Here is a 26,856-nt window from a genome sequence, read left to right as displayed (position 1 = left end):
GTTTGGGCTGCAGCAGTGAGATGTTTTTCTGTATCTAGGCAACCTTTCCAATTGTATTGAATATTCCTCATCATCTGCAGAGCTGACAATAGGTCAACTACTGGTGTAACACCTCTTACTGCGCCTAGTTAGGACTACTGCTGCTGTTGGCCAGTGTTAGCTGCTCCTCATTGTTCCAGCAGAACATTTGTCATTTGTGTGGATAATATCCATGTGACCAAAGTCATTCAGGCTCAAGATAAAGCTTCAATTCAAGGCCTTAAACACTAAGCTGCAATTGCATGGTATAGTCCACTGGATTAGAGTTGGCTGTCCTAGAACATTGTCAAATGCTTTACCTCTAAGCTTCCCATTTGCGTAAAACTTCCTGATTAAGCATTGAAGAAAGAAAGAAAAAAGAAGGGGAAGCTTTAGTGTTTTGCAGTAAGATATCTTTAGGACTAAAATTTAAGCTATTGGGACTAATGTTAAGAAAACAAAGGTTTTAATGTAGTGAGTCAATAGAGTTTCAAAATCTTCATTTATTATTGCATTTAGTATTGCATTTTGTAGTATTTCCTACCCAAAACAACACTCATGTGCCTCAGTGAACATAATCCTTTTGTTTTGGCCTATTAGAATTATGTTCATAGAAGTGTAAAACTGAAAATCTGGAAAACAACACAAAACTGTGATTTTTGTAACATTTGGTGCCAAAATCTCGGGAATTGTTTGTGAGAAATTTTGTGAGGTTTTACCAGTTATATGTTGAGAAGTATTAATTCTATCACTTTGGAATGGGTTTTATTTAGATTTTATTTTTACATTAATTTGGTGTCACGAATCAATTCCTGCATTAACTACACTGAAATTCCATAAGGGAATATTAATTGTCCATTTAATGGCACTGCAATGTGTTTACCATTCAAGGATGCCTTAGGTGGCTTAAGTCCCATAGGTCATGTAGCTATTTGAAGATATGAGAATAAAGCTGTTGCAGACAGAGTAGCTGTAGGGTTTTTTTGTTTTAAAGCATGTCTGTGCTTACACATCAGAGGACATTCTACTCCTTGATTTTAGTACCAGGTCCTGGTGGGAGCAGAGAAGCAATATATCATTACCCTGAAATAAAATGTGCTCAACTTGGCTTTTTAAAAACAAATGAATCAATTTGTAATTTCCAAATAACAACAACAATAATAATATATAATAGAAGTTAAAAGGACAATAACAGGCTTTGCTCTCTCCTCTGATTTTGCTGGGCTTTGACAACTTGCATTTGACATGTTACATACCTGCCTGTGCACCTGCTCTTATCTAGGTGATGTTTTGTATGGAAGACTTCAAAGGTCCAGAACAATTTACATTAATGTTGTTGATATTGACTTAACAGAAAATGTTGTTGATACCGCATGTGTTAGTATGCCGATTTAAAAAAATAATAAAAAAAAAAAAAGACAAGTACAGAACTCTGCAGTTGTGTTTGTTCTTGACAGCTGAGTTAATGGAGATTTGCATCTGGCTGCACTGATAATGCTAGATTTTTTCCACCTTATTCTTTTATGATTTTCCTTCTTTCCCTGTCAGTTCAGAGACAGATTTGAACTCAGTGTTTGTTTCTCTGCCATACATGGTGTTGAATAAGATTCCAAACTTGCCTGGTTCAGAATCCTAGGCCAAAGCTTCATCAGGTCCAGTCTGTCATTCCATTTTTTTCCTGAATGCTATATATGTAATATTGTTTATATTGATAATTTGTTTAATGATAATCTGTAGTTCAGAAATCCAGAATAATATCTGAATTTTGATGCTGCATATTCCATGCTTTCTTACTGTCTTTATTAACTTCTTAGTGAACAAAAATGCACAGTGAACTGTATAGTTATTAAAAACAACACAAATAGTTTTTAGGTACTGAAGTGCTCACAGTCTTTGAAAAAATTAAGCTTGATAAATAATTAGGTGCATTTTAAAATGGAATTAATTTTTGCGACATCACAACATGATTCAGGCATCCTACTCAAGAGACTTGACTCAGCAACTTTTACTGATGGGAAAAAAGGAAAAAAGGGAGAGACTTCATGTAGGCATGCAAGTAAAGTTATTGAAGTATTGCTTCAAAGCAATTCTTCCACAGAAAAAAGTGACTGGAGAAGTGACATGTACATTCTCCCCTACCCGAAGTTCCCCAAATACTTTTGTATAAGAAAGTCTACATTATTATAGTGCCTTCTGTTTCATGACTTCGGGCAAGCTACCTTAATACATTCTGCACCTGAGTGGAATAGCCCTCATTACTGCATTGTTGACTTCTCTTTAATTACTGTATATGCACTGATAGTAAATACACTTTTTTCCAAAGAGTTTATGGACCAAATCCAATACTCAATGAGGTTAAAAGAAATCTTTGTATTTGAGTAGGTGTTAAATCTTGCCCTGAAATGCTGGACAAGGATAATATGCTGCTTGTTTGATAACTTTAATGAATCCAGAATCCAAAATAAACATAGCCATATTTTGTGGACAGTGCAAGACACTGTGGTCAACCTTAATGTGACATGTCACAGTAGCTTACCATGGTGTGGACCCACATCTAGTGTGAATTGGCTACTAGGAAGTGGGAAAAGGTTTCCCTTTATTATAGATGTCACTTAAGGGCCATGCCTTCTGTTTGTAATCTGTGGTTAATGGCAAAACTTTGCTTTACCTTGTTAGAACAAACAAGGAGAAAGGAAAGAGTGGAGCAAGAAAAGTTTTCGGTAAAATGGGTATATGTGTAAGAAATATAGAAAGAAATATATCAACATGAAAGCATAATATAAAAGAAATCAAGAAAGAAATGAGAAAGAACTATATCATCATATCTGTGTTAAATGGCTTGATAAGAAATTATATACATAGGCCCAGTTGTGACAATATTCATGTTCATGCACTAGTAATTAATGGCAAATAACAACTACCTGTGGGAGTGAAAACTGCTGGTGAAAACAGTGAAATCAGCCTCCTAATCTGCATGTTTATAAATTTCTGTACAATTGTATGGCATTGTAGAGAAAATGAGGGATTTCAAAACCAGTCAGTGGTAATTTAAGACTACTTTCTTTTCCTTCCTGTCCCACAGGTACTCTGTGTCTGCATGTTAACAACAATCCTAGGATGTATATTTGGCCTGAAACCTAGCTGTTCAAAAGATGGTAACTAATATGCCTTTTATTTACTAATATTTGCCTTTTTTTTTCTTTTTGTAAATTAATTTTTGTATTACAAGAATGCCACCCTTTCTTGCTGCAGAAGAGGATTGGATGCATTGCTTGAAGCAGTATCAGTTAGAGGGTACTGAAAATATCAGAAAATAAACCTCAGGTGTACTCAACACTTGTGTGTACTCACTTGAGCGGTAAACTGATCCTGGTACTCGGTGTCTGATCTGGCAGCTTCCATGTATCCCAGCTGTCACTGTGGTGGTGTCACATGGCTGGCTTTTCTCAGTTCACCATAAAAAAAAAAAAACCCAACCAACAACTTGTATTTCATGTTGTCCTGGAACATTTGTTTTTCATCTTTTCCAGACAATTATGGGGGGGAAAAAAAGTTATTTTTTTTTTTACTGGTTAGAATTGTAGCCTGAAAACATTCCTTGTGGAATTCCTCTGTCTATTTTCTGTCCTGAAAAATATGTGGGTTTTTTTGATGGTGAAGTTTCTTCAGGTAGAAGGTTACGAAAGATTTTTTTTTTTTTAAGAAATCAAACTTCGCTTTGTGAACAACCATTAAGAATAATTTCAAAGTTGATCTGTTGAACAATGATTTTTAACTAAAATTCAGATTATTAATTTTCCTCTAGAATATATGTAGTATTTTTCTCATTTTACTACAGCTTTGTAGCATTGGCTGATTAATATCTCCTTTTCCTAATATCACACACCTTAAGATTCTTGAGGAGCCAGATGATGAAGAATTTACCTCGCTCCTTTCTGGTGGTTGCATGGGATTAGACAGACTGATCAACTGCTTAAGTTTTGTTAATGCTTCACATGACAAATTTCTGGTCTGTTTTTCTTTTTTTTCTTTTTTTAATTCCCCTGCCCCCAGCAACTCCAGTCTAGTGGAAGAATGCTATGTCTTTTTTTTCACATTAAAATGGGAGAAAAAATAAACTAGTGAGCAATACAACTCAAGTTTGTATCTCTTGTATCTGCTCTGGAACAGCTCTTTTTGTGTCTTGAGATAGCACCTTCATGGTACAGTGGGATGCAGAAGTGAGGCTTCTTCAGTTCCTCCTCCCCAGGGCATGGGCATGGGAGAGTTACAAGCATAGGCAATTCAGTTTAGATTCTAATTAATGTTTGATTATTTATAACTGTCAGACATGAAAATGAAGATTAGTGTTCTCTGCGGAAGCATTTCATTGCCTAGGGCACCCACAGTGAAAACATCCTCCAACAGATCTTCCATATTCTGAATGGCTGTAGTCAAATATTCTGGTGAGACAGAAAGGCAAGGACAGTCAAACAGTCAAAATGGGAATTGTAGTCTTTTGTTTCACGTGTTTCTGCCAGTAATGAAACACCATGTTTTTGCTAAAACAGAACAAAACCCTTTGTTCAATATGATGAAAAATATTTTTGTTCAGTAAGAGAAAATATTCAGTTGGGTCAAAACTTTCCTTTGGCTGTCACTGTTTTTGCAACCATCCTGTAAGTTTGGAATGACCAGCTGTGTCATCTCACAAACTGACTGTATTGATTTCTTTTGCATGTTGACTGACATCTAACACTATCCAATATTACAGTGAAAACCTGCAAAGGTCGTTGCTTTGAAAGGACCTTTGGAAGCTGCCGTTGTGATAAAGATTGTGTCAAGCTTGGAAACTGCTGCTTAGATTACCAGGAAACATGTATACAACCAGGTAAGGATGAAAAGGTAGTCCAGGTTATGATTGTGGGAGCAATCTCTCCTGTTCTGTGACAAGAGACAGCTCAGCATATATGAATACTGCTGTGGTCAGGATTTCTTTCAGATGGGCTGTGAATGCAAAGGAGGGGCTACTGAACAGCAGAGTGGTTTTGATGCCAGTGATCTCCCTCTCTTTGTGCTCCTTCCATTGCATTCCTGAGTGGAGTTACAGTGGTGATGGGGTTACTGGGGACTCCTGTGGAAACATCAGGGCTTTGTACAGCTGCTGTTTTACACAAACAAAGCTTGTATTTCAGCCAGCTGGACTACATAGGAACTGACATAGCCACTATAATGGCTTTCCCATAGCTCTCCTGTGAGGAGAGAGGCTACAACAGACTGTGCTGCTGCCTTCCCCCTTGGAAAGCGGAGGAATAACTGCAACTCGAGATCTCAGCCAGCTTTTTGTTCTTTGTCTGGTGGTAAGAGAACACTGACCTGCATTGTCCCGGACATCAGGGACAACTCCTACATTCTCAGGCAAGCCCAGAATAGAAATGCATTCTGCATATTGTATTTTTCTGTCATTGCCTGTGTGAAAAAGAGAAAGGACAGAGCAACTCTGTAAAAGCTGCCATCTCTCCTTACCCAGCTATTCAGGCCCTTTGCCATGTTACTTCCCAGCTTGAGTGTGAAGCAAGGGTCATGAGCATGAATCAAGGCAGAATGACAAAACAGATTGCACTGGTGGAGAACGATTGCAGAATGAGTAGCAGTTGTCATGAGTTGCCAGAAAGAGAAGGTCAGATAGGCAAAGGTGTGAAAAATACCTCAGAGAAATTTTACAGGGGAAGTTGTTAGAGCGGGTAGAACACTAAGGGCAAAACTTGACTGTTTTCTCTACTTTGATTTTGCCTTGATGCTTCAAATGCAGCATTCTTTTCAGGTAACTATTTTTCTTCTTGCTCCTCTTTACATGTATTTCATTAATTTCTGGGTGAGACAACAGTGATAAATTTAGAATTCCAATGTATACTTTGAAAATCAAATGATTAAACTAGGCACAAATCCCTGCTTCAACTGACTGCTATTGAAAGGTCATCTCATTTGCCTAAAACTTTTTGTTTGTATATATAAAGTTGCATATATAGTTGAGATATATGTATATATATTTGTATGTATATATAGTTGCATAGAGTTTACTCTGCTGTCTGTTTCATTACATCATTTTCCCTCCGTTAAAAAAATTCTTTAAAAACAAACTGGAGAGTCTATCTTAGCTCTAAGAATGGGAATGAATTGATTTATGTTGTTTTTTTTTAAAATTAACCTTAACATCAGTGGAGAATTAAATTCTTGTTTCCCAATAGTATCATGTAACTAGAACCATAATAGATTCTTCTCCCTCTCTCACAGAAGTAAATATCTATTGATATTAGCGGAGTTACTTAAGTTCAGTATCCTGAAAGTGAGATTAACCTCTGACAGTGCTTTTAGGGATTTCTAATTGCTAGTCATGTATGAAAATGCATGAAAAAACATTGAGTGTCCTCTGTTCAAACATTTAGATTTGGCTTCCGTGTCTCTGTTAAGAGCTTCACGTAAATATTCACTCAACTGGTAAATTCATTCATGCTTATCCTCATTGAATGTAAAGGATCTACTTGTGTTTACAACTGATAACAAAATCATAGTATCATAGAATGTGCTGAATTGGAAGGGACCCGTCAGATCATCGAGTCCAACTCCTGGCCCTGCACAGGACACTCCAAGAATCACGCTATGTGCCTGAGAGCATTGTCCAAATGCTTCTTGAACTCAGACAGGGTGTTTCTATTTTCCAAAGTGCCAAAGTTTGCAATACTATGCATGAATGAGAACTCAAGGCTTTTCTGTGAGTAGACATTTGAGACCTAACTTTACACTTGGTTTATTAGTTCTGCACTTACAACATTGTGTAAGTCATTGTGCTGTCCTTCTCTCTCATCTGTTTTTTAGCCCACATATGGACCTGTAATAAATTCAGATGTGGAGAAAAGAGGCGACCAGAATATCATTGTTCCTGTTCAGATGACTGTGTGGAAAACAAAGATTGCTGTGTCAATTATCAAGCTGTTTGTAAAGGTAAATATCCCCAACAAATTTCTATATCTTTCATATGTACCTGTAGTTGTATGAAAGGAGTAAGGACTTTAAAAGCATCCAGTAAAATGAAAAAAATCTTACATTTATCAGTAAGAATATACTGTCTTAAAAAATAAATTGCACTCATTTGTTTTAAGGAGAGGCAAGCTGGGTTGAAGAAGAGTGTGAGGACATTACTGAACCTCAGTGTCCAAAAGGGTGAGGAAATTGTATATTTGCATAGCTCTGCTCTTTGCTTGCATTTCATTTTTGTGATTATTTTCGCTGCTGTGCCTTCCTGGGATCTACTTGCCTTTCATACATACAGTAAGAGCAGTTACCAGACAGAAGGACACCTGTTCAGCCAGCATTTGGTGTGCTTACTAACAGATCAAATTGCTCTATCCCAGCAACACTCGTGTATCCCAGCACTTGCTTGACTTGTAAGACATGCCTATTCCTCAGCCCTCCTGTCTCTCACACATATGTGTGGTCTGGGCAACTTTGCTGTGCTGCCAACCTTATTGTTGACCTACATGTTCTCCAGTACCCACTATCCCAAATATTTTGTGACCCATCCAGCAATCTCAGGCTCCTAAGACTGCCTCCCTCCCTTGTCACTTCGAAAGACCTTTTCACTAGCTTGCATTTTACAGCCTTGGAGCTGCAAAATGTGCACAGGTACGCTGTTCCAGTTTCACCAGCAGTGGGACAGCATTACTTGCAAGCTGTCTGAACTGCTTTCTTTAAAAGGTGTAAAATGCCATGGGATCCTTGTATTCTCTGACTCAGCTCCACAGTGGGCCTGCTCCTGCAATTTCTGTATAAGCTGTGTGAGGAATGACTTGTGGTTTATGGCATCAGCTCTCAGGCTCAAATAATACAGCAAAACTCCCAGGCAGGAAAAAAGCGCCTGTATTTCTTGTACTGTTTTTCCTGTAGGATCTTTAAACTAACTCAATAGCTAAAGTTAACTACAAACTATGATTGTATGTCTAAGCTATTTATAGAAGTGACTTAAATGTTCTTGCTTGAAATGTGCTCTACTGGTAAATATTTGGTAGATATGTTGTGGCATAAGTTGAATTAAACTGTGTTCTTGACTGACAAGTATCAAAAAATCTGACCTATTTTCATTTTGAAATTATGCTGTGCTGGGGATATTTCTAGTGAAGTAAAAACATCTTGTTTTGTTATATCACTACTTTTTTGACTTAAGATATTTAAATAATACTGTATTTATTCACTGGAGTTATAATGCTGTCAAAGTACATTTCCTTTTGAAATATTTAATACCAGTTGAGTACTCTTCATTCTGATTCAGAGTAGTAAACAAATGCTAACACTTCACAACCTTCACCAGGACAGAAAATGGAGCTTCTGTCCAGCTTGTAGTCCAAGTCCCCAGCAACCCCTTATGTAGAAAGGTGATAGCCAGGTGATTCTTGAAGCTTTTGTCATTAACTCTTGTTCTGAGCTCAGGAACCATTTGGGACTGCATGCTGGGAACTGACTCTAGGATGCTGATTTCCCTAATACAAGGTTAGGAAGTCTTGCCCCTGAAAGGTTGGTAAACAAGCAAGAGCCTTCTACAGATCCACAGTCAAAGTTAATGACGCAAATGTAATAGAGCAGCTCCTGTTGGTTAACTTGTTTTTTTTTCCTTGTGTTCAGTGTATGAAAGAGTTACATAGTTACTCTACTAAAATTGTTTTATCCTGACAAACCCAAAATGTTGCAATAAGACCCAGCCCAGGAAAGGGTGATGTGTGGTCAAAGTGTTGACTGAAGGCTCATCTCGAACTATTAGCACACAAACCTCTCCCAAAACTAACAGCTCTGTAAACAATCCACTTCTTCCTATGGTGCAGTAGGCAGGAAGGCAGGTGACTTCAGTGCAGTGCTCATTTTGAGACCTCAGGATATCAGTTCCAATTCTGTGCATATCAATACAGCATGTTTTGTGGGTTCAAATGGCTGGTTTTATTCTGCTTTCATTTTAGCTGGGTTTGTTCTTGTAGTGCAGAATAGACAGAACAAGATGCAGTGTTCAATGAGGTGCTTAGTCTGAGAAGTCCCACTGACTTCAATGAGATTTGTCAACTGCTTAAAATTAAGTACACACCTAAGTCTTTCCAAGATGAGGTTCTATGTTATTTAATAGAGTTATAAAGTTAATGAGCTGTGAGATCTCAGGAGTGATCTATTACTTAAAATTAAGTACGCACCTAAGTCTTTACAAGAGTAGGTTCTATGTTATTTAATAGGGTTATAAAATTAATGAGCTGTGAGATCTCAGGAGTGATCTAGTCCTTCCCACTGTTCTAGGAGTAAAACAATACTCTGAGAATTCAAACCTATTTAAGCAGTTTACCCTAATGCTTAGCTAGGTGGCTTTACTGATAACTTTTTCCTGTCTTTTTGTCCTTGTGTCTTTTGCTGTACTTTAAGCCTATTACTGTTTGTTCTGTCTTCACTGAGCTGGAAGAACAGCTGATTCCTTTCCTCTTTGCTGATCTCTCTTTATATTTTAAGATGCTATTGTGCCTCCTGTTGAGGCTTTGTCTACATTTAGTGGAAAAGAAAGCTTTTATTTCTATGCTTTATGGCTGTATATAAACTGTAATGTATGAGTATGTGTGTGGGATAGGAAGTTTTCTGTGTAGTATGTTAAGATTTTCAAGGGGACTTTCTTTCCTTTATTTTTCTGTTTTCTTTTTTTTTCCTCTTTCTTTTAATTATGGCCTAACCTGCCTGCAATGAGGCAGGTCCGCTTGGCAAAGTGTTCCGTGGTTCTGGGCTCTTGATCATCCAGCTTACTAGACCACAGTAAGCCTGTGTTGCCTGCATTGTGTTTCCATAGAAGGTTTATAGGAGGGGATAATTGCTACTGCATTTCCTTCAGTTTGGAGTCAGGATGTGACTGTGGTGTACCTATTTATCCAGGAGCTGTTAAACATGCTTGTCATACCATTTGGACACAGCCAGAATGAATCACTGGCAGGACCAAAACTTGAACCTCCCAGATCTGCTTGCTCATGGCAGCGCATTTCTGAAGTAGCAAGTGCAGTCTTGGCTACTGACAGGAAAAAGTCATGGAGATTCCTGATATACCTCGGAATTGAGCTCATGTCAGTTTGTCTGGGCATTGTACTGGAGCTGTTCCAAAGAGTGCAGTTTATCATGGTAGTCGCGCTTTGCTTCCCTGAGCACCAGGGAGGTCACTAACTATATGAGTTTTGGCATGTGTAGAGTTTACAAGAAGTGAAATGGCCAACTGCCTCGTTGTGGCAATGGTCTATTTTGCCAAATTTAATTTCACATGTGCGAAGGGGTCAGTAGCTAGATTTGCAGACAACCAAAACATGTATTTAACAGTTGGTTTACTTGTAAATGCCAAACCAGAAACAGTTGCGTAAAGTCCCTTTCTAAGGAGTTGTCTTAAATTTGGTGGGGTTTTCTGTTTGGGCTTTTTTTTTTTTTTTTTTTTTAAGTTAACCTTGTTGGTAAGTAATATTGAACAATCTTTGCCTCAAAGTTCATCTTCTATTTCAGGGAACTTTGTAGTGAAGAGTTTTAGACCTCTGCATTTGAGTGAATCAATTTATTGAGCAAGAGGGGGCATGGAGAAGGTGTTTGCAAAAGGTGCAGACATCAGAAACTTTTGTGCAAAAAATACTTGTAATATTGGGCAAATGTAATACCTAATGTTTCCCTACTCTGTTCTGCCAAAGGGCTTTAGTCTTGGTCTGAAAATCATTCATTTCTTGTTCCCAACTAGTTGCCCCTACTAGATTTTCAGATGACGCTAAATGTGCCATATAAATTAAAAATCAGGATACAAACATGCATCTTAGAAATGCAATTAAATGTTTTGTTCTGTCTGGAGTGTAGGGCAGGCTATGTAATGGTTCTGAGTAACGAAATCCTTTTGGCTGAACTGTTGATTAAAAATTGTCGATTAAAATTTTCTTAAGATAGACATGTTTTGGTTGCCTGACTAATCTTTAGCTTAATATAATCACATTTGTTTAATGGACATAAGGCTTATAGATGTTTCCCTTGTAAATGACTGCTTGGATTTTTTGTGGAGTACCACACCAAAGAAATTGTTAACACTTTATAAATAATATTTGTCTTCCATCATCACTGTTTTATTTTGGGAAACTAAAGTGCAACAAAGTTAAAATATTCATTTTACCGTTTGCAAACATAAAAGGAAACATGCAATTGACATGTAAAATATATTAACTTCTTTTATGGGAATCTGTATTTTCAGTAGTTATTGTTGCACTGCTGTGGGGTTTTTTCGTTTGTGGTTTTTTGTTTTTTTTTTTGTTTTTTTTTTGCCTCATGTGTCTTCATATCTATAGGTCAAACCTAGGGTATGTTTTCTTCAAGGAAGAAGTTACTGATGACTATTCCTGTCTGCGATGCAATGTTTTAAGTACTTACAGTTGGAGAGAAATTGTTTGAACAGGGCTGAAGCTGGGAACAAGTTAAGACTGGAAAACATAGGTCCTGTGGAGACTGGAAAGGCAGACTTTATTTTAGCTTGCTCCAGTGAAATCAGTTTCTGAATTTATCTGTCAAGTTCCAGACAGAAATACTGTTACAGTGTTTCCAGTCACAGGGTCACATTGAGTTTGGAGATGGGTAGTAATTCTGGTACAGTAAGCAAATTCTTCTTGGTTGAATAATCTTTATAAGATGAAAGGAAAAATGTGTGTTTATAATTGCTGATTTAACATACCCTGTACATTAGACTTGCTTACAGTTTTGTGTTATATATATATATATATATATATATAAAAATCCTCTTTTTTTCAGCTAGATTACAAGTTGTTCAGGAGTAAAGTGAATAAAGGAAATTTTATTTTAACATAAGGCTTCCCACTGCCTTATTTCTTTCCCTGCTCTTACCTTGGGGTGGGAAAGTGGGGTTGAAGGGGCTGAACGTTGCTCCAGTGGGACTGATTTCAAGATAAGGAGTATCAAACCCACCAGATGGATTACCTGAGCATCTCATGTTATGGGTGTGTTTGAAATCAAACCTTGTAATGACTTTTCTATACATACCCTACTGCATTCCTCAATGTCTTTGGGAAGGGCTTCTATGCCAGCCTGCAAGCAGAGGGAGCAGACAGTTTGTCTGGTCACCACTGTGCCAGCCTGCAAACCTTCCTGTTTGGGACAACTTGCTTCTTTGGCCTGGTTTATAACCCCATAATGAACATTCCAACTATTTGGGGGAAACTTTCTTGAAATAAGTGATAGGAAATTATTTCTCAGAGTCTGTCTTTTAATATTTAATTTCTGTTTGTTCAGATTTACCAAGTCTCCACTGTTATTATTTTCATTGGATGGCTTCAGAGCAGAATATTTGCAGACTTGGGGTGGACTTCTCCCTGTTATTAGCAAATTACGTGAGTAGTTTATTTGTCTAAGAAATATTATGATGTCTTACCTGAAAAATCCATAGATGCAGCTATGCTTACTCTTTAAAATCCTCACTTTTCTTCCATGAATATGGAAGTAGTTGTCCTAAATAACAACCATACACAGAGGACTTGAGGTGTGGGAGAGTGTAAGGGCAGAAAGAGAGAGGGCTTGAGGAAAGGACCCTTTGGATTTTTGATGAAATCTTCTAAATTATTAGGTAGCCCTGTTATATTTTGGAGGTGGATGTTTTTTGCTGTGAGCTTACTTTATTTCTTTGAAATAGAAATAGACCCTTTTCACTCTATAATGTATATAATCTCATATTTAGGTGGAATGGCTTGGAAAATGGAAAGCAAGATAGAAAGCATTTAATTATATTTGAAAAAGAAGACAGAGAAAAAAGAGATTAAGAACAGATGATATAGAAGGGCTAGTAGAAATGTGATGAATCCAAGGAAAACTTCATTTAACAAACATTTTCAGAAGAAATGAGAACCTCACCAGTACATGTTTATTCCCTAACTTTTGTAGTGTCTTAGTTATGTAGGCCTAAGTAACTTTAGTTAGTTTTCCTGTTTCTGTTTTGGCTGTGGTCTGTAAAGAACTGATGGTATTTCTTGTCTGAAAAATATGCCAATTTTCTTGACTTCATAAATTACTACCTGGGGTGCCTGGTTTCAGTTTGACTAAAAATAAGTGAGTAAAAATACTTGCTTTTTTATACAGTGGTTGTCACCACTTGATATGTTCCAGAGGATAACAATTCACAGATGTATTTGAGGATGGTTTTTTTTCCCCTTATTTCGTTCCCTGTTAGCATAAAATAAGGCATTTGAAAAGTTTTCATTAGATGCAGTTATAAAAAAATTAAACTGGAGAAGTCTTCTTGGGCAGTGCTAGGAGAAGCTGGCTATTACAAATTATTATAGCTCTGCCCTAGATAAAAGATAGCAGTGCCACAAAGCTTCTGTGGGACTTCTAGTCTGTGATATGCACTTATGTGTGTAAAGTTTCTTCATTCTTTGGTCTGGATAGGCTACAGTGTGACTTCTCTCATTGACTTCTATAATAATCTTGTATTTTTCTTTGTACTGAATCTATGATAAATTCTGACCAATACAAATATCTTACTATCTTCATCAAAGTCACTTCACTTCTCCAGAACTATAGAGTTTGTGATGATTTTTAAAGGATTCTAATATCAGAAAGCCTAGTAATACATGTTTTAGACACAACAAAATTAGGAATAATCTGGGAGGAAATATTTCTGCATTATGTTAACATTTCTAAATTACTCTGCAGCATTTTTTGGCAATGTGCTAGAAGGCTTTTACAACAGAGTATACTACAGGATTTTCAGCTTTCTCCTTTTCCCCCTCTTCGTAAAGTGATGGGTGAAATACTCAGATAAGGCAGATATTCTTTGGTACGAGAAAAATAGTTCCACGAATGAAAACTGGTGTCACTGAGGTGTGAACCCAGGCATAGCCTTACTGTGTCATATGGTGTTCAGAGAAGACATTTTCACACGCTTCTATGCTATGATATTGCAAGTTTAAGATAAATCATCCTTTTGTATTAAATTGTCTTTAACTAAGGCAACAAGCCAAAAAGATGGAAAATCCCAGGAAAAAACCCCTAGGATTTTTGGCAAAAATTTTCTAAGTGTATTTTTCTCTTACTTTTAAAAAAGACAAAAAAAAAAATCAACCTCTCCACCCACCTCCACCAAAAAACTACAGTTTTGGAAAACAACCTCAAGAACAGAATTGGAAATGGTTGAAATGTGTTAAGTGTGTTGCAGTAATAAAAAAGATACAAGTGATGATTTGTTACTACAGAATGCAAATGTGGGAGAGGATGTCTATGGGACTTGAGAACATTTATTTTTCTGGCTTCTTTCTCTCTTGATTAGCTCAAATTGATTATTTCAACTGAAAAGTAATCAAAACCTCAATTCAATGAGTTCAAAGTGCCTTGATGCAACACATTTTATGTTATTAAGCCTTTCATTTCTATTTTATTTATATTATATATAATTACCTATAGTCATAGTGAAGATGATGGTCCAGTGGTGTTCTTTCTATAGGCTCATTACTTTTGGTTCTTTAGCTTCTGTTGAAGCAGTTTGGATTATCACATAGCATTTTTTAAGTTGTTAATGAAGGCTTTTTCTTTTCTTTCTGAAAACTGGGGCCCATACGTTTGCCAGTGGAAATTTAGGCCCCTTAAATAAGGTTTTCTCAGTTGCTTTGGCCTGGCTAATGACTCCTCATACTGACAAATACAGTACACTAATCTCTTTTAAACCATATGGTTTTATATCAAGATAAAGAAAGCTTTGAAGTTCATTCTAAAATACGAGCTTATTTTTATATTTTAAAAACCCTGCAAACAAAAAATGAGACTACAAAATAAGCAGTGATTTGACAGGTGACTGAGAGAGCTAAGGCACCACTGTGCCAGTGGCCACTTAATCTTTGGGAGCATCCAGGGTGAAGTTGGTCTCAAGCTGCAGACTGAACTTACTGCATACCAGGGTAACATTGAAGGGTTTGATTTCTTTGATTATTCATTCTTATCTATGCATACTTTTCACAAAGACTGTAGGTTTTGCTCATGCGATCATTGCAGTCAGTGATTAGGAATATATAAAATTCATGTTAATAGCTATTTAGTCAGCTTGTAAATGAAGGTGGGAAGAAAAATTAAACCCACAATTTTGAAGAACAAAAACTTTCTGGAAACATGTGTTTTGGTTTTTTTTTTTTATGTCTTCATGAGAGAAACTTGCAAGATTTTTATTTCTGTAATGTTGCTCATTTTCTTTCTTCCTTCCTCTAGAGAAATGTGGAACATACACTTCCAGTATGAGGCCAGTGTACCCTTCCAAAACCTTTCCCAACCATTACTCCATTGTCACAGTAAGAATTCCTCTATATTATATGTTTCCACGCTGAATAGATGGTTCACTAGCAAGTTGTCTCCAAGGGAGTAGTATATTTTTGATGGATTATTAAAATAATAGTATTTCCCTTCAGAATAGGAAAGTGTATATATTATATTCCTTATGTAATTTAGATTAAGTCATTATATAACACTACAACTAAGTGGCCAGATCTAATGTAAGTAAATCCAATCCTTCCAAGGGTAGCTGTGAGAATTCCCATGTGGAATATCACATGACTTTATAACTCCTTATTTGTGTAAATATTTCCACTAAATTGCAACTCACTCTCTTGGAATGGGAGCAGCCCGACTCCTTTATATTGCCAGCCTTATTCTACTTCTTTAAGGTAGTATGATGCAAAGTAGAGTATGAAATGAGAGATCTGAGCATCATACTGATGTTGACTCTGTCTGTGATGGACTGTACCCAAGACTGCATAGAAATGTCACAGAACTGATCTTGCAAATTTATCACCTCCTGCATATGGAAAGAAAAACTAAAATGGAGGTTTTTAACACCAAATGCAGGGTTGGAATCGAGGAGCTCCTTATTGATTTCATCATGCTAGAACTAAAATTCAATCAAATACTAGGATCTGTACCTCCTGTCTTATCTCTCTAGTTTGTCTAAGTGAGGAGAACAGGTTCAGGAATGAGATGCTTAATTGTGCAATCCTTGAAAATCTCCATGACTGAATATGCAACTGAGAGGCATTAAGCATGCCCTGCAGCCATGTGAGGTGTACAGTACAGAGCTTTGTCTCAGCTTCCTATTCTTGTGAAAAGTAGCAGGGTCCTAATGGTGGTGGTGTTTTATCCTTTATAAATGTAAAAAGGAGCTAGTCTGCTTAAAGGCAGAGCACAAGGTTTCCTTGTGCTACCCAAGAACTGATGCCCCTGAGCACTTCCTTCCCTGCAACAGGTATCCCAGCTAGAGCTTTTGCTCATGCGATGGAGGTCCAGCATAGGTGGTTGCTTTGTCTTTGGTACTAAAGATACAACAAATGTGTGAACTCATAAGATATCTTTCAATTTGATCCCAGAAGAAATTGCTGACCTATTTTTCTTTTTGTCTCACTGAGAAACAATTACGAATTGGAAGGTAGGGAATTGGAAGAATGAAACAATTAAGAATTGGAAGCCGTGGCACATGATGCTGTAAAATTTGGGTCTTGAGGTACTGGTGGAGTAAAAGTCACATATAGAGTATTCCATGTATATACTTGTCTAAAAGACATGTTTGTGCAGCCAGAAGGTTCTTTTTCTTTATAACATTGCAACAAGGTATACTCTCAATTACAGGGGCTGTATCCTGAATCTCATGGTATAATTGATAATAAGATGTATGACCCCAAAAGAAATGCATCCTTCACCCTTAAAAGTAAGGAGAAGTTTAATCCACAGTGGTACCAAGGGCAGCCTGTAAGTATTAATACTCTTCTGAGAATGTACATCAGCCTGCTATGTTACTTAATATCACTTGAATGCATAGTGATGTTGAAAGAGTACAGAGGGTACTCCTAAGTCAGCCAAGAAGTGTTACTCAGCATGATTAGAATTGCCATACTAGAGCTGCAAAATAACAAATGAAACAAAATGTAACAGATTTTGTTGAACTTAAATGGAATTTTCCCAGAGGAGAATGAAGCCTTAAAGTAACTAATAGAGATACCAGATCTTGTTCTGTTTTTAATATGAGTGGGCTTGCACTTAGCTTCTCTGAGAAAATTGACAGACCAGTTAGTTTTAGTAATAAGAATCATTAGTAAAGGTTTATGCTCTGAATAAATTACTACTAAGTCTAAAGATGTGGTTTTAAAAGAAATTGTCTCGGTTCAATCATACACCTATGCAAAACTGCTGAGACTGCCATCAAAATGAAGTGGCATGGAAAAGTTTGGGTGAGTGCTAGCCTGAAGAATAGCAAGGGACCAGATGCAGCTATTTACTAATGCAGGGAAGACTAGGTTGTTTGTGGGTTTTGGTGGTTTTTTGTTTTGTTTTGGTTTTTTTTTTTTTTTGATTCTTGAGGAAAGAACACACTGTTGTAGACTTTGCAGGCTACTGAGAAGAGAGTGATGTGAGTCAGGCAGAAAATACACAGAAGGCATAAATGTGCAAATCATGTGATCAGCAGTAAAACCAGAAAAACTGACCACAGTGTTGCTTCCATATGTCAAGAGTATGTGGGATGTAGGTCTTTGGAATATTCCTACCCCTTCTCGTGTCACTGTTCTTGAGACATTTCCCCTTCCTGGTGTTCAGCCATGGGTCTACCATTACATTCTACTAATGGTTCCTATTCCTGCCCTGGCTCCCCCTCCTGTAGCAGCAGAAGGGATGTGAGTGCCTGCAATAAGGAATCAGGCTACAAAGTGTATCTGGTCTGCAGATAGTGGTGACCTGCAAGATCGACTGGAGTGTTCCACTTAAAAGTTTTAGTTTTTGGTCTTGCTAAAGGGTGCAGAGTTAGTGAAGGTGGCAGTGGGGTCTGTCAGCAACTCAGCTAATTCAGTGACCTGCACTAATGACAGCAAAATTCTGCTGCAGATTTGGCTGACGGCTGTGTACCAGGGTCTGAAAGCGGGTACATTCTTTTGGCCTGGGTCAGACGTAGCAGTTAATGGAACGTTTCCAAGTCTGTATGAAAAATACAATAGGTATGTGCGCCTGTGACTCGGGTGAATATTTGATTTTAACTATTATAATGGGACAGATGCCAGAGAAAGCATAATTTTTTTTTTCATGCTTTCCAAACAGTTGTGTGCAACATGGAATAAAAAAAACTAGAATCCAATTAACTTTGTTTCAGTATAATGCAGTCTTTGTCTAATAATCTTTTCATTCCTCAGCAAATATTTTAAAGGTATTTATAAAAACCTTTTTTGGGTGTGTAGAGTATTTCAATCCAAACTCTTCATACAGTGAATGGATCAGGTCTTGATGTGGCTCTGTCCATGAACACTGAAGTTTTACTATTGACTGTGATAAACTATTCCAATTTAAAATTATTTTAATTGCAATTTTTGAAAATATTGCACATTAAGGCAATAATGTTAGTCAGTGATTGCTCTTCACTACAGTTGAACATTTTCTGCTTAATGAAATGGTTTATCACCAGTTATTTAATAACCTCAAATCTTGCCCAAGGAATCAGACTTTTTATTTCTATCTTCCTAGGACCATTTTCTCTTCCTACATCCTTCATATAGGATGGAAATTTTGTTTCTTGTCTTGTTACCTACATTTTTTCCCTAGGAACTGCTACATTGTTACTTGAATTTGTGTTATGTAGCTGAATACTAATTTTATGAATGCCTCACATTGTTAAAAGGTCAATATGCTTATTTTTAGTCTGCTTTAGTAATTGATGTAGAGGATCTACTTTGTGATATAGTATGAGAACTTGTATTCAACCTGTTTAAGCATAAAAAAACCCCCTAACCCCACCCTTAACAGAAAACTTTTTCATAACATAATACAGGAATGAAAACATGCATGTGACTTTGCACCTTGAAGCCAATTATCCACTTTGTATAATAAATGCAAGCAGTACTGAGAGCTTTACTCTAATTGTATTGCAATCAATGGGGACTGTATTCAATTGAGTTTTAGATCAGACCATAAACTCCTGTAGAGTCACAGGCAATTAGCATAGATGAATTTGCATCCTGCTAAATAGTCCTTAATGAATTCACTTTTTTTTCTGCTAAAATAAACTGACTTTTTGTAATGTATGGCTAAAAGTTTTTAGCTCTTGGAAATGCATGGTTGGTTGATATTGTATTATTCTGATACAGCTCAATCCCTTTTGAAGAAAGAGTGGTAACTGTCCTTCGCTGGCTGCAGTTACCTGAAGATGAAAGGTAGGTATACAATGGCAAGTGTAAGTTCCTGTTAGAGTGGAATATCTTATCCATGATTCTAATAATGTTAAAATATTATTTAATGCCTGTTTCTATGACTGAAAGCTTTTTCTATGAAATTGCATTTCTCTATTTCCCTTTAATGTGTTTTTCCTCTGAATGACAGCGTTTTTTCCAATATATTATCTCCATTGTTTAAATATAATCTCTTCAACCTGTCTCAACATGTATGTAAAATATTACATTTTTGGTACTGTTTGATATAGACCACACTTTTACACTCTGTATTTAGAAGAACCAGATTCCTCGGGCCATAAGTTTGGACCAGTAAGCAGTGGAGTAAGTAGTTTTGTAGTTTAATTTTTTTTTTTTAATTTGAAGCTTTGCTCTTACTCTATAATTTCCATACTTAATGTTATATTAACCAAGGTTATAAGAAGAATGCTTATTAGGAAAAAAATGATGAATAGACAGCCCATCCATAATTAACATTGATATAAAGTGTATAATAAACAGCCTGTTTAGTAAATCTAGTTTTTATTTTCTTTATTTTGCAAACTTTTAAATTACCAAAACATGTTTGAGTATGTCTTGTATGTTGTTTTATCTGCTCCTACTAATGGTTTGTGTTGATTTTTGGTGGAAGGGAGTAATAGGGACATAAAATTTGTATACTCTCAACTTAGCAAGAACAGAGGTTTTCATAGCAATGTGTGTGTTTTGATGGTTCAGTATTCATGTTATAATTGTCATTCATTTCCACTCAGTCCCTGTGCCAAGGTTAGATGAATATTGGTCTTATCTCCCTGCAGTTATACTTTATGCCTTTTCTGAAAGAGGCAGATAAAAGGAACATTCACCCCATCACAGTCCGTGATTTATTGTATAAATAAGAAGTTTTTGGGACTGCTACTGTTTTCAAAAGTACTAAATAGCTTTACTTTTTAACAAACCAAAGTGAAAAAATGGAAAGAAAAAAGTTCTTGGAAATTCAGGAACTTTGTAAAATTCTCCCATCTTGAATGGTCAGGAAAAAAACAGGGCTACACTGGTAGCTCATTCTTTGGCTTTTTCAGTTTCTTTAAACTAGTTTGAAAAGATATTAGTCTTGGAGCACAATTTCAAGGACAGTTTGCTCCAATGTCTCTCCCAACAGACATTTTGAGGAAGAGTGCTACAGTTTTGGCTTCCTCTATTCTATTCAGCACATCAGTATCTGCACTCTTGTGCATTCCCTGTTGGCCTTGGTTGTGCCCCTTGTAATGCAACAAGCATCCTCAATTTCATGCTTTAAAACCCCTGTCACTGGTTGGTTTGGTTTTCTTTTTGGGTTTGTTTTTTTGTTTTGGTTTTTTGGTTGGTTGGTTGGTTTGGTTTTGGGGGATTTTGTTTGTTTGTTTTGTTTTTTCTTTATTTTTTTTTTAAGCATCTGCAACTGAAATAACACATAAAAATATGTAGCTGTATCATAGTACAGTGTGGGGTGCACCAAAAATTGGATTAAGACCTGTATAGTGTAGATATAACCAGTCTTCTGTAGATGGAGGCAACTCTGAACATTGCAGGTGATAGGCAGTCTGCAGGCTCTCGTTTTTATTTCGCTATATTTAACAGTATTTTTAACACTTATTTTACATTCCTATTTTTGTTCTGCAGGTCATTACAGCATTACAGAGAGTGGACAACATAGTAGGGATGCTGATGGATGGTCTAAAGCAAATGAACTTGCATAAATGCCTGAATATTATTTTTGTATCAGATCATGGTAAATTTGATTTTATGAAATATATCAGAACTTTTGAAGAACTGTTTTTATAAAGTAATATTCTGAGTTTATACTTGCATGTTTCTGATAAGATTAGCAAAGCAACTAATACCTATAAAATATGTTTTATATTAACAAGATGATATAAGAGAGAACCAATGTAAGTGAGAATCAGACTATTTTATGAGGGGGTGAAGAAGTGGAGAATATGGGGGGGGATTAAATAATTTTCATATTTTATTTCTTTTTGTGACCATTACCAGATGATAAAAGAAATAGAATAAAGAAATTGAACTGTAAAAAGTAGATTTCATTTTATTCTGTCTTTTAACTACACTACACAGCTACAGTTTGAAGATTGCTGAAGAACCAAAAATACAAACCATATCTTCCTTTCAGTTGTCAGTTCCCTCATCCATTGTTAGAAGGCTGTGAATGCAAAACTTTATTTCTGTAATAGTTTTTCTGTATATCTGGAATTATTTCTATAAGCTAGGTATTTTACCAATTTTTTTTGTATGTCTTTTTCTGACAAACAAAATATAAGCACACTTTCATGCAACACAAAAGTGACTTGCAAAACTCATTGCCACAGGGAATGATGCAAACCGAGTATCTGTACAGGTTTAAAAAGTATTTATGAAATTAATGGAAGGTAAACCTGTCAAAAATTATTAAAAGTAAGGGTTCAAATGCAATATGCAACTCGAAGTCCCTTTGGCTTCTGGAAATTGATAAAGGGCACTGGGAGAAAGACCAGTCCATAATACTGTACTTATTGGGTGTTTCTCTAGACATGTTACTGAACGCTATTAGGTTGGATACTCGGCTAAATTAATATTTGGTCTGACCCTTGCTTCTGTTGTTAGGCTTGTAAGATTTCTTTTCCCTTCAGAGAAGAAAAATTGTACTTTTATTCAATTGGAGAGTCTTTCTCAGCTGAGGAAAGAATTGATTGTGTTTGTCTATGTGTAGTTTTTTTTCTTCTACATGCATCTTGGGTCAGATGTCTTGGGATTGCTGATAAAGAGTGAAGAGAAATTACGTTTCTCACTTTTACAGCTGAAGTTACCTGTCTCCATAGCAAGGCTACTCTACATCAATATTGCCACTTTAAAATAAAATTTATTTCATTTTACAGGGATGGAAGCAGGGAGTTGCAGAAAAACAGCATATCTGAACAGCTATCTGGACAATGTTCAAGATTTCATAGTTGTACCTGGTCCTGCAGCTCGCCTAAGACCTAATAATGTTCCAGATGAGTATTTCTCTTGTATGTAGTTGCTAAACTAACTTTTGTTATTTGGTTATATGTTTTTTGTACTTTATAAATACAAACTTAAGCTCCACATATTCCACGAGTAAACTTGAGTGATGCCAGCTAGGGTCAACCTGAGTAACGATGAAGAGGAAATACTGGGTAGTGCACCTGTGGTTTTAAAGACCATTTGACTTTTCAAGTCTGAAAGTGTATTTGAATCCTACAGGTTGCTTTTATGAGCTGCCTCAGAGTGACCAACTGCAAATACCTCCTGCCTGTGAATGCCATTCCTTTGAATAAGATCATTGGTGCTCAAGACAGTCCAAAAATCCTCTCCTCATGTCTCACCTCATTTCCTGATTTGCTAGCGTGTGTATAAATTTGCAATATTTCTGTCATAAAGGAATGTTAGATTGTTACCATAACTTGGATATTATTTTGAATATTATAATGTTTCATAGTTATTAAAAAAATGGCCCAATGTTCTGACAACAGTTGAGTAAACTGCAAATAAACATAAATGAGATAATAAAACTGAGTGAAAATCAATGAATGCTTACAAATTTTAAACTTTGATTAGTTAAGCAGACTCATTTTAGATGATTGTTTAATGCCTGCAATGTTTGGTACTTATGAATTTTGAATGCAAGTTTCCTTTATGTTGTTTGAATGTTTCTTTTTTTTCTGTCTAGATTATTGTTCCCTGTCCTCTTTAAAACTTGTAGGTCTCAACCCCAGTGATTTTAAGTCCTGTTTACTTCATTGCTTAATGGTATTCTAAACTGCTTTAAATGTTTAATCAGAGAATGTGGGAATCAAATACTTATTTCCTGCTTTTGACATGTTCACTGTTTTAATGAAGCAGCGTAGCTGTCTTTGTAGCACTGCATATATCTCTGCAGGAATTATGAATGGTTCTCTTGCCAGGGTAATGGCTTTATGTACTTTAGTCAAGTATTGGGTATCAGACTCGGGACAGAGTAACTGTGTGAAATGTAGTGGGCCTGTGTTATACAAAATGTCGAACTACATGATGGAATGGTCTCTTTTGGCTTGAGTATAAGCATCTGAATCTTAGCCAGCTTGCACTTGGCTGTCTTTCTAAGGATGCTTGCCAGATGAAGCTGCTGTCCTGATAGTTGCATTTGTTTCTTTTTCTTTATAAGTTTATTAGCAAATAGGAAAAATCCATCTTGATTAACACAGCATTTAATTGTCTCTTTTGTACAAACTTACTTCTTAGATTATTCTTCTAATATTCTGTGGCTAATATAGTTTAACATTTACATATAGTTTAACATGTAACTGATAGTATTAACTAAAGTTTAACTAATATAGTTTAACATTTGAAGCTGTAAATAAGTAAACAAAGAGAAGAGAGGCTGAACTAAAATTTCATGAAAGCAATACTTTGACAGTTTAGTGATTATTTTGCTCTATATGGTTTTCATTCTGGAAAAAAAGTTTCTTATGCCCAGGAACTTTTTGAAACTAAGCCAATTATATTATGTGATGGGAATGCTTTCATTTTACATCTGATTTTTTTTGACTTAGGTGACTAATACTTACCTATGATTCTTCCAGTTAATTATGAAGGCATTGTCAGAAACCTCACGGTAGGTATTGTCTTATCTGTTGTTCTAGCTTAATGTCTACTGACATTTACAGGTATTTTATAGTGTCAGCTGTTTTCTGGACTTTGAATCAATGACAGGATGAGAGGACATAGTCTTAAGCTGCACCAGGGGAAGTTTCATTTGGACATTTGGAAGAATTTCTTCACAGAAAGGGTGATTAAACATAGGATGGACTGCACAGGGAGATGGAAGTCACTCCAGGGAAGTCACTGTCCCTGGAGGTGTTTAAGGAAAGACTGGGCATGGCACTTAGTGCCATGGTCTAGTTGACATGGTGGATTGGACTCAATGATCTCAGAGGTCCTTTCCAACCTAACTGATTATATGTACGGTTCTGTGTGTGTGACCTTCCATAACCACAGCAAAAGTAGTTCCATACGTGGAAAGATGAAAATTGACTAAGGTGGCATTGCTCTTGGGTTGTGCATTAACTAAGGCTTTGTATTCATTTCTTTTCACTAATTGTTTCCTGTTGCTCTTCAAACTGAAGAAATTGTGTATCTGGACCATACTACCTGAGGGCCAAGTCAGGATAAAGTTCAGCTCTGTTGTTAGGACACGCATAAGATTTTCTTGCTCACACCTTTTTGATAAACAGCTTTGAGATAGGATATTGAATTTTTTGTCACTTATAACTTAGTGAATTTGTTTTTCCACTCTGTCCCTGCTGTTGTTGAGAGCTATGCTATTTGTATGGATGACTTCAATGTTCAAAAATTCCAGTATTACAGTAGAGGTTTTGTTTTGGTTTTGTGTTGTGTGTGGTTTTGTTTTTATTTTACTTTTTTAAATCATTAATGCATCTTAGTTCGTGGAAAATTCTTTTTGTCCCTGAGTGACTTATCCTGTGCAGGGCTGAGAGTTGGACTCGATGATCCTTGTGGGTCCCTTCCAACTCAGCATATTCTGTGATTCTTTGAATCTAAAAACCATTTGAATGTTTATTACCTTCTCTAGTACAGAGGTATAGAATTATTGCACTGGATAGTCTCCTACTACTTGTGAAACTATCATGATGTTTATCTTAATATAATTCGTTATTAATTCTAAACACTACTGTTTGATTCTGTACAACTGTAGGCTGTAAGAAAAAAAAAAGTAAATTATGTCCATAATCCAGTATTAAATATTCTTCTAATAACCATTGAATCCAAAACCAGTCAGTATTTAAGTATTCATTCATATTTATGTTGGAGACCGGATGACTCCAAGCCTCATGGGATCATACCGTTCTTAGTGCAAGATATTGCAGACCCTTTGCAATTGATGTGCTGTATGAGAACTATGCATGACATAAGTAAATTTTGGTGAAAAGTACATTTTATGTTTTAATTTCAACATTTCAGTGCAGAGAACCAAACCAGCCTTTCAAAGCTTATATGAAAAAGCTGCTACCCAAGCGTTTCCATTATTCCTATAATGACCGGATTGAACCGCTGCACTTCTATTTAGACTCCCAATGGCAGCTTGCTCGGTGAGTTAGAGTTTGCAGTACTTCATTATACAACAAATAACTTCTTGTTTTCTCATAGCTTTGTTCTTCCAGATGCTGAGAGTTCAATGGTATCTATTGGAGTGTGGTATTCTTGTTTGTCACAGCAAAGGGGTGTTGCACAGAAACAGTGCATGCTTTTCTCCACAGGTTTTGCTGGCCTGGGGAGGCTTAATTCTAAACTGGCAGCTATAGATATTCTCCCTGCTGGGTATGGAAATAGTGACAGGTTAGAAACTAAGGTTGTTATTGTCAGATACTTGAGCACATCTTGCTATGCTTTAGGAATTTCCAAAGTGAGTCCATGAAATCAAAGCATGTAATTAATTACTTGGTTGAATCAATCTTGTCAGTCTTTGAACTTACTGACTCCACTACTGTTAATTACCTTACATGTTTTGATGAAAGAATTTACAACACCCAGTATAGTGGTATCTCCTGTAATAATATAATTTTGAACACCTCTGTGATGATTCAGGGCTTTCATCACGGAAGAATTTTTAAGTCCTGTTGTATAACACTGTAGATGTGTGCAAGTTGTGCCAATGAGGTTTGAGTTACTAGAATTGTATGTGTTTAAATAATATATATGGACCTAGTATAGATTGGAGGGATTTTTTTAATTAGACTGTAAGATGCCTGGCTGAATGGTCTAAATTACATTAGAGATTTTATAAAAAAAAATATTAAGAATCACTCACATAAAGTAGTGTAAAGTTCTGTTACCCCAATGACAGTGAAAATCTATTATCCTGAGAACAAATATTCAAGTATTTTGTTCATATGTCATGTGCTATTTGACTTCAAATGACTCTGATGGGCACATGAGAATTCCAAAGGGATAATATTTGCAGAGAAAACTACCATTCTGATTTTAAGGGTATTGTCTTCCAGAGCTTTAAGACTTCTTATTCCCTATGGATGATCCTCTAAAAATCTTTAAATAGAGAAGTAAACAAGGCATCACTGAATGTGTTTTAGACCAATATGATTTATAAAGTGTGAGTTATATAAACTGTGTATTTTTAATAGAAAACCATTTGAGATTAAAAGCTGCACAGGTGGATTCCATGGCTCAGACAATCGCTTCCCCAGTATGCAGGTGAGATTTAAATTTGTGTTAGCTCTTATTTTTTGGCTCCTATTTCCAGATGTTGTATTTGCTGGGTGTTGGGATTATTTTTTCAAAGATCTGTGGCGTTATTCCATCTGTAATTAAAAGAAATCAAGCAATTATGGGATTAATATTGCTAGGTAACCTACAGAGGGTGGGATTCCATTGTTGTAAGAATTGGTCAAAACCCAACAGGATTTAGCCCAGAGATCTTGCTCTGCCAGTAAGAGTATAAAGGTATGACTAGTTGTTTTGTTGTAACATTAAAAGCAGGAAAAGAGAACTTATCAAATCATCAAATAAAATAATTGTAGATCTTAAGAGAATTCAG

At 36.3% G+C, this 26,856-nt stretch overlaps 1 protein-coding gene across 4 annotated transcripts in view; it reads left to right on the top strand.

Moving 5' to 3' along the window:
* The window catches only part of LOC116783681 (ectonucleotide pyrophosphatase/phosphodiesterase family member 1-like), a 69,917-nt gene that overhangs the window by 13,636 nt on the left and 29,425 nt on the right, over nucleotides 1-26,856 (top strand). For all 4 annotated transcript variants that reach the window (XR_004355792.1, XM_032681410.1, XM_032681411.1 and 1 more), the window contains 15 exons: nucleotides 3,101-3,173; nucleotides 4,772-4,888; nucleotides 6,874-6,999; nucleotides 7,158-7,218; nucleotides 12,328-12,425; nucleotides 15,286-15,365; nucleotides 16,693-16,812; nucleotides 17,941-18,050; nucleotides 19,191-19,256; nucleotides 19,523-19,595; nucleotides 20,913-21,021; nucleotides 22,163-22,294; nucleotides 23,867-23,898; nucleotides 25,266-25,393; nucleotides 26,444-26,513. Coding sequence is in view for 3 of the 4 variants with exons in the window: in XM_032681410.1 (XP_032537301.1) it covers nucleotides 3,101-3,173; nucleotides 4,772-4,888; nucleotides 6,874-6,999; nucleotides 7,158-7,218; nucleotides 12,328-12,425; nucleotides 15,286-15,365; nucleotides 16,693-16,812; nucleotides 17,941-18,050; nucleotides 19,191-19,256; nucleotides 19,523-19,595; nucleotides 20,913-21,021; nucleotides 22,163-22,294; nucleotides 23,867-23,898; nucleotides 25,266-25,393; nucleotides 26,444-26,513 (1,395 nt within the window). In the remaining variant the exon portion in view is untranslated. The remainder of the gene's footprint in view (nucleotides 1-3,100; nucleotides 3,174-4,771; nucleotides 4,889-6,873; nucleotides 7,000-7,157; nucleotides 7,219-12,327; nucleotides 12,426-15,285; nucleotides 15,366-16,692; nucleotides 16,813-17,940; nucleotides 18,051-19,190; nucleotides 19,257-19,522; nucleotides 19,596-20,912; nucleotides 21,022-22,162; nucleotides 22,295-23,866; nucleotides 23,899-25,265; nucleotides 25,394-26,443; nucleotides 26,514-26,856) is intronic.

The sequence above is a fragment of the Chiroxiphia lanceolata genome, chromosome 3 (genome assembly GCF_009829145.1).
Source record: "Chiroxiphia lanceolata isolate bChiLan1 chromosome 3, bChiLan1.pri, whole genome shotgun sequence".
Lineage (NCBI taxonomy): Eukaryota > Metazoa > Chordata > Aves > Passeriformes > Pipridae > Chiroxiphia > Chiroxiphia lanceolata.
Note: the sequence above shows the minus strand (reverse complement) of the source record. Positions and strands in the feature narration are given on the sequence as shown.